The 13,439-nt window shown below is 36.4% G+C and overlaps 1 protein-coding gene across 17 annotated transcripts in view; it reads right to left on the minus strand.

Annotated features, from left to right (window-relative positions):
• The window catches only part of APC (APC, WNT signaling pathway regulator), a 100,075-nt gene that overhangs the window by 50,388 nt on the left and 36,248 nt on the right, over nucleotides 1-13,439 (minus strand). For 9 of the 17 annotated variants that reach the window (XM_021381543.1, XM_021381542.1, XM_021381551.1 and 6 more), the window contains 2 exons: nucleotides 6,466-6,501; nucleotides 180-264 (listed from right to left, as the gene is read on the minus strand). In XM_021381543.1, the coding sequence (XP_021237218.1) occupies nucleotides 180-264; nucleotides 6,466-6,501 (121 nt within the window). Of the gene's footprint in view, nucleotides 1-179; nucleotides 265-6,465; nucleotides 6,502-8,792; nucleotides 9,190-13,439 lie in introns of all 17 variants that reach the window. The other 8 variants (XM_021381548.1, XM_021381546.1, XM_021381550.1 and 5 more) reach the window with 6 other exon arrangements.

The raw sequence follows: 13,439 nt of genomic DNA on the forward strand, positions 1-13,439 counted from the left end.
GAAAACGCGTCTTTAAAATGCTTAGCAAAAAATAACAGACAGTAAGACTATGCCCAACCACAAAAGTCAGTGCTGGAAAGAAGATGGAACTAAGTTAGAAAATACTATCTTGAGGATAAAAAAGAAAGAAAAAGCCAAAGGAACAAATTAATTTACTTGAAACATAATTCTAAATTTACCTTTAAGTCGTTCCAGTAAGTCAATTTGTCCAGATGATGCCATTGCCTCATCTTCAATACTTCCTTGTAGCTGTTTCAGCACCTCCTGAAAGAAATTAAGAGATCCTTAGAGCAATAAAGCACAAAGTGAATACACATTTCCTGCCCTCAAGTGCAGTTATGCAACAGTTACTGAGACACTGGTATAAACTTTATTTCATGTGTGCAGTGAATATAACTTTAATTTCTGTCAAATAAAATCTGAAGTATTTCCCCAAGCTATGTCACAATCTAAAGAATAGCCTCTCTGGTAGTGTATCCATCAGCTTATTTAAAAGTCTTTCTCAAAGTGAATACCATTTAACTCTAATTTACAGATGAAGAAGTAGAAACACAGAGAAATTAGTCAAATTTCTTCATCTGTGTATCTAAAGTTAGTCCTGTAAAAACAAAATTTAGGTATCTAACTAGAAGTTACTACAGTATTTTGAATACCACATTTTAAACCTTTAAGATATCAGAAGAAGTAAAAGAACTTAACAGCAGCATAAACCAGCACAGTCAGTCATCGCTGTTCTTATTAATACTGTTACTACCACCACCAGTACTACCATCACCAGACCTAAAAGGAAAAGAATTCGGTTTCCGTCATGGTGTTGTTTTATTTGGCCTACTCTTTAGTACTCTTTTATGCAGCTGAAGCTTTGAAGACAGAAACACCCTTGTCTGTTATTGAAACTACATACGATAGAATTATACAGCTGAAAGAACATATTTCTAATGCACAAAAAGCTTCCAAGTAAATGATTACTGCACTAAAGGGGTTCTGTAACCCCTTGGGTCCCTAATGCTCAGTGGCCTAAATTCAGGTAGAAAATTAAATGCAAGCTAGTGAATGACTGCTCCATATCACAACGATGGATACACTGATAGCAAAAATAAATTGAAAAGACTGGTGATAAAGCAAAAAGCCCTTACTGAAATTACTTTCTTTCGCCTGTATCATGGCATAGAAAATATTTTTAGAAGCAGCAATAATCAGGAAATAAAAATTCTGAATAAATGAACGGTACTGCTTACTTTTCACACACAAGATTCTGCACCTAGAATTGTATTCCTTCTGCTCATACATGAAAACTAATGAATTTTAAATAGGTTTAAAAATCTCCACATGACTGTTTTGCTCTTTTCAGAATGCAGCATAGCTTATCACCAATATTAACAATTCCTGCTACTCATACAGAAGCTACCTTTTACGGGCATTTTACTCTGTTCAAAAGAAACAAATGAGTATCTACAAGAAGTCAAGATTCTTTATTTTAAACAGGCAAAATGCTATGCTTATCCATACTCAAACTGTTATTCTTTATTTAAAAAAAAAAAAAGAAGGAAGTGAAAGGACTTTGAGTCACATATTGTTAGTGGTTCTGGGAATATAATCTCCAAGTACTGGACTAAAGAGCAAATGTTACAAGGACATTCACTCTGTCAACAACCACTACCTAACTATATACCAGTACTGTAGGTAGAGGAATACTGAAGTACATATGCATGAACTATGTCTTTGTCTTTTTAGAGATAATTCTGCAGGTGAACACATCTGCCCAACTTGCAGAGTCAAGGTGCATGCCCACATCAGTTCTTTTGTTCAGATTAGTTTGAAGTCAGCCTCCCAGCTGCCCCTGAGTGGGGGGCACTCTGATTGACAGTGTAGAATGGTCTCAGTATAAACTAATTATCTTTCAGACCAAACTAAGCCAGCAGTTATACTCAAGACTGCTAATGGGCATCCACTCCATGGGACCAAGCTGCAACTAATGAAAAAATAAGATCTCCTGACACATATATAGTATGCACATTGAGTCCTCAATGTAATTCATCTACAGATCTACTTTTACTGCACTACCTGTTAATACAGGCATACCATTCAAGATTACATCTAGTGTGATAAAATTGCTGCTCTTGAAAATAATCTCCACTCTGCTTGTCTTTTAAGAGTGTCCTCATTAGCCATAAGGCCCAGTCATCTCTACACATGGCATCTGCCCTGTCAGCAAAGTCAGACAAACAAGTAATATGGTGTTTTTCAAATAAGGGCTCCTATGTGATCAGAAACAAGGGTAGATAACATCTGCAGACAGCAGACTTAGCTTAAAAGCCTAAAAGGACAATGTGGATATGTGAAATGGTCTCAGGAGTTTTCCAGGCTTCTGAAAGACCTGTCAACTAAGATAAATTTTGAAATAACTGATGAGACCCTTTTCTCTGAGAACAGTACTTTCTACAGGGCAAAAAACCAACAAAAAAAAATCACAACACAAACATCCAACTCTTTCTCCCGCTCCCTTCTTAGAAGCCTTTCTCACTTCTGCATGGTTCTGCTATTTCAGAGGTCCTATGTTTATGATGCTCTCCTACGCAGTAAGCATTCTTGCTCCAAGAACCAGTATGAAGAGCTAAGTGGAAGTAAGACCAATTACCTTTCCTCTATCTTCAGATTATGTGATTGCATGGTGTAGCCTTGGGTAGCCAAGGACTGCTCTCCCTGCACATCTGGTATTGGTAACAGTTAAAATCAGCTTACTGGATCACCTTACTCAATTTTCTCTGCTGCCATTCATTAGTTTAGATTGTAACTTCAAGTTTTCACATTATTCTTCCACAATTTTTTTTCTAACTTCTCATGTATTTTTTTCTAGTTAATAGGTAAAGTGTTCCATCATCTCTTTTCTATACTATCATTGCTGAATTATCAAAACTGTTTCAAGACTATCTGTGATTCTATGTCAATCTAAACTGACAAAACAGAGGATGGCTATAAAGGGAGATGTAGCTCCTTGGGCCAGGTACTGTCAAAGAACAAGGCAGTGCGCTAAAATGTCTAACTGGGGAATTTGCAATTTTATTTGAATAAAGAAATGAGTAAGTTGTCAGTAATAACTGATTTAGAGGAAACATGGCAATAACTTTCATCATGCAAGTTTTTAGTTATTTACTTATTAAAATTGCAAGATTCAACACATTACTTTCCTCTGCAGTTTTCCTATTTTTTCTAAGATTAATACAGTGTTTTGAAATATTGCTTTTCCATGAAGAATAGTCCTTTATTTTTTTCAATATAATGCCTACTGAACAGCACAAAACCTGTTCTATGCATAAGCTTGAAACACTTTAAACTGAAGTTAAATTAGTATTCTATTTAGTTAATCATACACTAGTAAGGGTTTATAGTTTACATTAGAATACGTTATTCTAAGCAAGTTCTATACTTAATAAATAGTGACTTAATAAAACAGTCACACAAACCTAAGTGTATCTATAAAGATGGTTGGAAAAATATTTTTCTGTTCTTTTAAAAAACTGGAAGTTGAATTATTACTGCGGTCACTTAAATAAAACCTATTCATACTGTAGAATTATATGAAATGGAGATGTTCCTCCTTCAAACTCAGCATCACTTAAAAAAGATTTCTGTCTTCACAGTCCAGAAAGAAGAAACAAAATTTTTTTTGTGAAGAAACAAAATTTTCTGAGAGTGGGAGAGGGGGAGTGGGGCTGCTCTATTAATGTAGTCTTGAGTTTACAACTAATTCACAGGTAATTAAATAAAAAAGATCAGATGGGTCAACAGGTAACTTGAAAGTTACTGAGAAGTACCTTAACAGTATAAGCACCCAGGTAGGTAGCAAAGCAAATAAAATTGCTTAAGGGCTGCAAATTAACTCAAACTACTAATAAAGAAAGGAAACAAAGAAGCAATGCTAATAATGCCAGATTTCAAATTCCAATGAGTTAAAATTTAACAGTGTATTTAACTTTGGAGAACTGTATTAATATTTATATTTGGAAATATTTTAAAAGATGGTACCTGTACAAACATGTTCTGGTTATATACAGCTCTCTTTCACACAAAAAGAAGCATTTATAACAATTCAGTCAAATCAGGTAGCTTTGGCCTCTGTACACAACACTTGCTTCCATCCCCTCCCCATCCCTTTTAGACGGAATAAGCTTTATTACTCATATTCACTTTTCCTAAGGTTTTATGTATTCAGAGAATGCCCAAATGATTGAAAATCACGACAAAACTTAAATACAAGGGCTGTTCCAAAGGTAATGCTTCCTATTTTATTATATTGGCCTGCGATGTCAGAAGCAAATGGTGGTATGGCTGTAGAGGTTAAACCTTCCAGCCAGTATTTCGTTCTGTGGTGTTGCCATGTGACAGATGGCAGCAGAGGGGCAGTCAGACAAAACGGCATCTGACATGGAAGTGCGTATGAAGCAAATATGCGTCACTGAAATCCCTCATGAGGAAGAAATGGCACCCACTGACATTCATCAATGCTTGGTGAATGTTAGTGGAGACCAAATAGTGGACAAGAGCATAGTGAGGCAGTGGGTGGTGTGTTTCAAGCAGTGGTGACAGCGACAGGAAAGATGAATCACGTTCTAGACAGCAGTGCACAGTTGTCACACCATTAAATGAAGAGCTTCTGTTCATTGCTGGTGAAAACGCACAGCAAATGTTGTTGACTACACTGAAAAATACTGTGTTGTAGCTAAGAATTTGCTCTACGAAGCAGTGTTATTGTATTCTTTGTTTCTGTTGTACTTTCCATGGAAATAAAAAGAAGGCATTACTTTCACTGCGACCTGCACTGCACGTATGAAAACACTGGGAGTAGTAGGCCAGAGACATTCACACATCAATATCAGTTGGAAGACTAAGCAAAGAAGATGTTTTGGAATTTATTAGGTCTTTTAAAAGGAAGCACGAGTCTAGGCTACATTTACCTGTATGGCTGCCACTATATCACTAACACTTGAGGACAAAAACAGGCTGAACTGCAAAAACATGGGCAGTGTTTATAATTTCAGACAGTAACTGAACATCTGTCTCAGCACCATACACGACAGGAATAGTACACAGTGAATGACTAAACATAATTATTTTTAACCAAATCATCAGTGTTTTTAAATGAGAATATTTCTGACAGTAATTATACTTATGTTTTTAATATACTATACTGAAAACTCACCATACAATTGGACTTCAAACTGAAAGTGACTTCTTTTTTACTACAGTTATAAAAGGACAGAAAAAGAGATAACATACTGAAAGCAAAACCATCACCCAAATTCAACAAAAGCACTAGATGTAACAGTAAGGGGACAAATCAGAATACTATTTTCTGCTCATGTATAGATATTCAGGGTCTAACATGACCTTTCATAGCTGAATCTATGGTCTGTGTGAGCACTATGAAAAGACCTTTTAGTCCTGAATAATCTGGAAATTTACACTGTTTCTTAATCAAGGCTGGTGGGAGCCCTTCTAATTGGCTGAAGTGTCAGACAATTGCTCTGGTTGCTCGACCCTACAATCAAATCCAAATGATCACAATGATGACAGTACTGCTGACTGAGGTGGAACAACCTCAACTTTTAACCTTTTAGAAAGAATAAAGCATTTCTTATGTGAAATGATGCTGTTCATTTTCATTTCAAATAATGTCACTTTCTAAAAGAAAGTAATTTACATGATGCCACCATGCTCAAGAGCTGTCAGTTGCTGTAACTACACATCAAAGTATATCAAGATTTTAGCGCAAATCTGCTGTCAGATCAACTAAAGTATCTTATTCTGGGCTCAGAAAGAACACTGTCTAAGATACCATCCGTAACTATAAAAAATCACCAGCTCAATTTCACCGAAATTTTAGAAAAAACTTTTTTTCAGTTTTCCAGCCAATTTGGATTCTGGAAGAATCATTGCAATTGCAAATGCTTAATCAAAAACATAACAACAAACTGCGAACGACAAATCTAACTCAATACAATACCACTGCAGCTTCTTTATTGCCTGAATAAACTGATCAATGTCACTGTAAGATCATAGGAGGTAAAAAATACAGTAACCAGTACTTTGTTGACCTGCACCTAAGAATTCATTCTCCACGTGAACAGTCTTTGCAAGTAAGACTATTCACACCTCACTTTGCTTTCATATTAGACAACTCTACTATTACCACGTACAATAAGACCGTTCCTACAGACAGTTAAATAAAACAAGTATGCTTCAGTATTTTTATTCAATACAAAAATATGTTTACTACCAACATTTATTAGATTTACACTTTTAATAATGCAGACTTGAGCCAAAAGTGGAGAGCTAGTATCACTAGTTAGAGAACAAAACAAGCGTCATCACTTTCTGTTCATTTTTCATGATGCCTGTTGTGCAGAATGTGCTAAGTATAAAGCTAAAAAAAGGTTTTCACTAACAGTAAAAGTATATACATACCTCTTGATATGTGCAAATACCCACAGGGTCAACCACCTGGAAGAGGACATGACTATTAAGCAGTAAGATCCCACGCTACTATTCTATTTCCCAATCTGTCCCTTATTAAATATGTATAAAGTGAAGTGTACGTACATGCACAACTGCACTGCTAGAGAGATTGCTAACTTGCAGTGAGTTTTAAAATTCCAAAATATTATTTTAGAATACAAAACATAGTTCAGTTACACTGAAAGCAAAATATTCATTATTGTTGAATTAAAATACTTATTATACTGTACCAAACATAAATGAGTTTTAAGCTCTAAGATGCCACAATGCCAAATGAGAGTTATATCTCTGAATGTGCATTAAATTATATCCCAGTATCCTCAACTCATTGCCTATGGTGTCTGACTATGATTTTTTCAATGACGCACGCTACCCACTCAGAGAGACCACAGCTTATCAAGGAGATGTTGTCTGCCAGCTAGGAAATTCAGCTGACAGAAGAGGACATAGCTGTACTTTGTTTTTAATATGGTAGGTTAAAAGTCTATTTTTTAATAAAACATTTTTGATAAAAACATATGATTTTTTTTTCCTGAAGAATGCATTTCTGTCAAAAAGTAACTTTCAAGAGACATTCCTGACTCTAAACATCACTATACACATGAAAATCTGCATTTAAAGAATTCATTTGCAGAGGTGAATTAGAAAACAACACTTTATTTGATAGAACAGTGTATTTTCATCCTTACTGTCAGCATGACGCATGCTAACTTTGGCAGGGTCTTTTTTTTTTAGTATGTAAAACGGTATCACCGTGTGTACAGCTGAGCTGACAAAATATGGGTGGCATCAGCTATCTTAAACATGGCATTGCCTTTGTTTTCAAGAGCACAAACTCAAATATGTCTTACGTCTTCTTTTCTGTGATTTTTTTTTCATTATAAAAAGTAAAAACAATTTTATATATTACTATGGTTTTATAGTTTGCTTCACTATCACAATTTACATTACAAGGAAAGAGCAGACTGGAGGGTCAGATTCTTTGCACCATCCCCACCTCTGAAAAATCATAAAACAAGTATTTAACAGAAATTGCTTCAGTCTATGCTTTTGATTCATTAATTGCCTCCCAACAATTCCTTTTCAAAATCAAGAAATTTACTACACAAGCTCCTCTTGTTCACTACTTGAGTCATTCTGCAAAACTTTTAGTTTCTTCTATATTTTCCTTTATTGTCTGCACTGATTTGTTTCTGCTAAGCCACAACAAGATTCAGTGAACTGTCAAAGAAATCCAAACAAAGCCTTTCGTGTGCTAGATGGAACATGTATCAAACCAACCTTTTAAAAATGGAAGTTAGGAGAAGAATCGTTAAGTCAACAGTGGACACAGCACCACACAAGCAACTCCTAAGAGCCAAAATTACAACGTACAAAAAGCTTTAACTTTGGCCACATCAGTCAAAATGCTGAAAAAAATCACTGGCAAAATGAAGTTGATTTATTAAGAGTTGGCTGGATGATGCATGGAAACAATGCCAAGACGACGACAGATTCAATGGGGGCACCACTTTTTGAGGAACACTATTCGCATGGCAATGAATAAATGAAGAGCATGCTAGAAGATTCTCATTAGCTGGTGACACACAGGCTAATTAAGGAAGGAAAATTTATGTTTAACGGTTGTTAGTAGCAAGTGAAAAACAAGGGTTGTTTTTTTTTTTTTTTTTTTTTTTTTTGCTCTCATCTGTATCCAAGGTAAAAAAGGATCCTTCTCCAAAAAACTCTAAGATATATACACAGGCAGAATCAGGACAACAGAAAAAAAACCAAAATGCTAGAACCGAAAGATACAAGAAATGGTAGTATTTCAACAGTCTCACAGAAGTGTAGTTATCCACCTCACAATATGATCACAATGATTTGTAACTGCTTTGTAAACTATAACAAAGCTACTGGGCCATATTGGGGAAAAAATAAAAAAGGAAACAAACCTCCACACCTACCAATTTTTATTATGACAGATTTATCCTAGTGTAACTTCACGCAGAACTTACAAAGTTAAATTACCATACATTTTTGTCCCAACTAACATAGTGTTGAGTGCAAATTTTCACGCACACACACACAGAAGAAAACATAAACCTTTTCCATGAAATAATGCACTAGGGACTCTGTTACTATCAAGATGTTCAGAGCTTTGCAGTGACCAGCTTAGACCTTCTAAATAACACTTTCTACTGAGCTCACAAATAGGACTGAAAATTTTTAAAACAAAAACCTGAAGCTAAACTAAATCAAGATAATAAGCAAACCTTATAATAAAAAATATTCACCATTTAAATGAAAAAAAAAAAGTTACTTGAAAAGACACATTAGTTATTCTTGAGTCTCAGTACAACTCTCCCTCGTGCTATGGTATCCTCGCAGGGCAGATGTGAATTGGAGCACACGCTGGGCACTGCTACCTGCTCCGAGCAAAGACTGTTCCCATCACCGGCCCGGCAGACCTCTTAGTTTCCTACTTTCCATGACAGTTTCTTAGGCTCTCTTCTTGAGCCATGACTTCCAGGCTGTTATGGTCACATCCTTCCTTTTTCCCCCTCCAACCCCCATCCCATCCAGAGCCTCTGAAGGCCCCCCTCCTTCATAATGTTCAGGAGTTCTAGAAGGGAGGCAAATTTTCTCCTCTTTCTGATGCTCTGCTCAAACCAGTCTTAAGAGAGCACGACCCTGTTAGGGAAAAAAACAAGACAAAACAAAAAAAAAAAAACAGAAGCAAAAATGCAAACCCTGTCCTTTCATGACAAGTCAGATCGCTCATTTAACTGGTATATCCTTCTTCCCAGTTTCCAGCCCTTAACATCTGGAAAATTCACCTCTGGTGGTACTAATCCCCAAACCATTCTTTCAGCACTCAACTGAATTTTATCTCGCACGTATTTCTTCACTCAATACCACTTCTGAAGCTCTTCATACTCCTTTTTCATTTTTAACCATAATGAAAGTCACTGTCAAACTTTTACTTCTCCCTTTTTCTTTTTTCCAAAAAAAGTTACAAATTAGATGAACAAAACAGGTCACAGCAGACATCGCACTAGGTCACTGCTGGTTACCTTTAAAAAAAAAAAAATCAACCATTTATTCTCATTATTTTCCATCTTTAACTCAGCTGCTAGTCAAAGACCTTTCCAAATCAGTTTAGGTTCTTCTCTGATGAAGGGACACTACTAAACTCATTTCAGAAATCCAAGTGAACTCATTAGTGCCAACACTGTCAACTCAATGAATGGTTCATAGGTCTGTAAGCCATATTTTAACAAAGTTTTATTAACCCTTTGCCCAACAGCAGTCTACTCTTTAATCTGTTTTCTAACAAAATGGTCATTACAAGTATCAGTCTTGCAGGTCTGTACATCAGCATTTTTTCTAAGGAAGTTTTCTTAAAAAGTGAGATCACATCACCTATAATGCTTGCCTCAAGGCTATTCTATACATATAATATAAATCTTGACCATTGACAAGTACAAGTGGTCGTTACAATGAGAAGAACTAAATAAGTAACGGATCTTGAGGGAAGGTTATATACACAAAAATCTGGTAAGCAACATGACAGCAAAATTAAGAAAAAGATAACCATCTTCAGTTTGAATTCTACAGTTTGAAAGTGTATCATTATCCTTATGTTTAATGGGTAACAAAGAAAGGAAAACATACAGAAGCATGTGAAAACATGCTGGGGAAGAATCCCAGGGGCTATGGGTACCCAACTCTCGAGCAATAGAGTTGGCATAGTGCGGATAATATAGGAAAGCAACTTTGACTAAGAAGATATGCTTTGATGAATTGTTGCAAGAAGGGAACCTACCATAAAGGAACATTATGATCTATGAACAGACAAGAAATGACCAACTGACAAACTGATGAAGACTGCTGACAGATGGGAAATCATTTGGATGACTATGGTTTTAAGCATCTTGATCTCATCACCACTCTGAGAAATAATTTCTCCTATTACTTAGGTTGTAATCCACTCTTTCTTAAAGCCAAAGCGGTCATATCTAATCTTCCCAAATGCTGAAGAACAGAGGGTGGAACAGGAACAACCTTACAGTTGACAGTTCAGAAATTTCATACTCAAATTGCTTCAGAACACTTGGGTGAGTATCATTTTTTCCTGCCATTACTTCTGTTTTTTAACTTTGCACTAAAGTTACTGTTACTGAAAATTTTGAAACATGATCCCTGAGATGTTCTTTGTGTAACAGGGAACTAACACTAAGCTCCGTATGTACAATTACTGCACAGACATCACTATGTTGTTTTTAGTTTATTAAGCAACTACAGCCTCACTAAGTTATGTGTAGGTAGCTCCAAAAGTAATGCCTCCTTTTTATTTCCATGGAAACTACAACAGATACAAAGAGCACAGTAATGCTTTTTGATGGAGCAAATTCCCAGATACAAATCTCTACTTTTCAAAACAGTCACCACCATTAGCTATGCATTTTTGCGAGCAATGAACAACAGCCTGCATGCTGCACTCATAACAATCTGCACCACCAGAGGTGACCCACTGTTGCTGTCACCACTGCTGAGCGCACCATCCACTGCCTGGTCTCCATAAATGTTCAGCAAGCATCGATCAGCATCAGTGGGTGCCATTTTTTTCTGCAAGGAGGGATTCGGTGACACACCTTTGCTTCACATGCACTGCCTTGTTGGACACCACTGTGTCGGACTGCCTCTCTGCTACTATCTGTCACATGGCAGCAAAGCGTAACTGAATATTTTTGGGGAAGGTTCAACCTCTACTGCCCTACCACAAACATCCACCTCTGACACCACAGGCCAACATAATGACACAGGAGACATCACTTGCAGAGCAGCTCTCACATGACCTCACCCCTTACCAAAAAGTATCAGATACCTTGTATCACTTGGAAATCAGATTTCCAGGGATAGCTCTGGAAACAATGCTAATATTCTAATCCGTAACAGAATGGACAAAGAAATGCCTAACATGCTAAAATATAAGATTCAAATACAAACATTTCACAGTTATACCAGTTTTCTTATGACCTGCAGCCTATTCACTAATAGGAATTTCAAATCAAATCTATCTTTTCTCATGTGTTTTTCTCTTTGCATACTGAACACTTCTGTATCTCTGCATCATTCAACATATTTTTTATTTCTGCATGACTTGCTGAAATATTCTAGTGTTTGTTCTCATCATAGAATCACTCAGGTTGGAAAAGACCTTAAGGATCATCAAGTCCAACTGCAACCTACCATACTGCTCTAACAACCCACCACTAAATCATGTTCCTGAGAACCACATCCAAATGGTTTTTAAACACTTTCATGGTCTTTGATGGTGACTCAATCACCTCCCTGGGGAGCCTATTCCAGTGCTTAACAACCCCTTCTGTAAAGAAGTTTTTCCTGATATCCAACCTAAACATCCCCTGGTGCAGCTTGAGGCCATTTCCCCTTGTCCTGTCACCTGTCACCAGTGAGAAGAGACCAACCCCACTCTCACTGCAATCACCTTTCAGGTATTTGAAGAGAGCAATAAGGTCTCCCCTCAGCCTCCTCTTCCCCAGACTAAACAGCCCCAGTTCCTTTAGTTGCTCCTCATAGGGCATATTCTCCAAGCCCTTCACAAGCCTTGTTGCCCTTCTTTGGACCTGCTCCAGCACCTCAATGTCCTCTAAATCTTTTCTCCAAAGACACAAGACAAAAGGCCAGATGAAGCTACAAACACTCTCCTCTTTGGAAAGTGATGGGAAAACCCTGTTTATATGGCACAGTAAGTATTCCCTGCAAAATATACAATCTCAGGTATCTTAGAATAAAAACTGTTAACAGATAACTGAAGATGGGATTACTAACACAGGTATCTAGTATGTATGTATCTATCATACACCTGAAGAAGCTTATATGCAAATAGATGCACAGTGTGTACATACCTATTTTCAAAAATCCAGCATGACAGAAAGAAGACGAAAGACAGACACAGTGCCACACACACACACGTAAAAACATCACATGACAAAATCTGCTGGTTCGGTTTTTCAGGGGTTCTATTAGGCTGACAGACTTCTAATTCTAATTTGTAAGCACACAGCTTATCATGATTCACTTAAATAGATTCCTCTGCCAGATATAAAAATATCTCTTGGTATCTACTGTGCTTTACAATGAGGATCATTAATGCTGAAGATCAGAGACAACTGTATAGAACAAAGCAGGTTTTCCAGGTTAAGTAACAAAAAATGATGGCTAAGCAAGAGACTATTAAATGAAGAACAAGTTAAAAGAAAATGCAATCACCTGCTTACGTAATTGAAGAGACATTTGATAAAAGCAGTGATGCATTCTTAAAGACTCTCTCCCAGCACCCATTTTAAAGCAAACCTTAAAATGTGCGCAAGAGGAATAAAGGGAGACAGTAATATCTGCTATCTTATGTCTTGCAAGTGTAAATTTTTTTAAAAAATATGATTCACTAACTGGTATACTAGATGGTAAAAGATGAGCATTCGTTGTTGTTGTTGAAACTCTGAAGGCGTACAGATCCCAAAATCTTGCTCACACGTGCTGTTAACAAAAAATTCATGTCCAAAAAGTGTAACAGCATTCTGGAACACTGGAAGTTTGCTTCTGAAACACTCTGAACATCAATCATCCTTTTCTATTAAACAAACTTACACTAATAAGCTCCAAATTGGAAGCAGTACATTTTTAAGATACCCTCTATTTCATGAAATAATCAAGCTACTGTAACTTCTCTTAAGTTGCCATCTTGATAGTCAGTCTCCTGTTTCTGCTAAGGATCTGTATGTTTATTCCTTTAAATAGTTGTTAAAGGATAAAATAGCAAGTTTTATTTACAGAGAAAATAAAATACAAATTAATTATATTTAATTATAAAATCACACTCCATTCTGTTAAGAAATAAGCTTTCCCATATTCTT

The sequence above is a fragment of the Numida meleagris genome, chromosome Z, assembly GCF_002078875.1.
Source record: "Numida meleagris isolate 19003 breed g44 Domestic line chromosome Z, NumMel1.0, whole genome shotgun sequence".
In the NCBI taxonomy this organism is placed as follows: Eukaryota; Metazoa; Chordata; class Aves; order Galliformes; family Numididae; genus Numida; species Numida meleagris.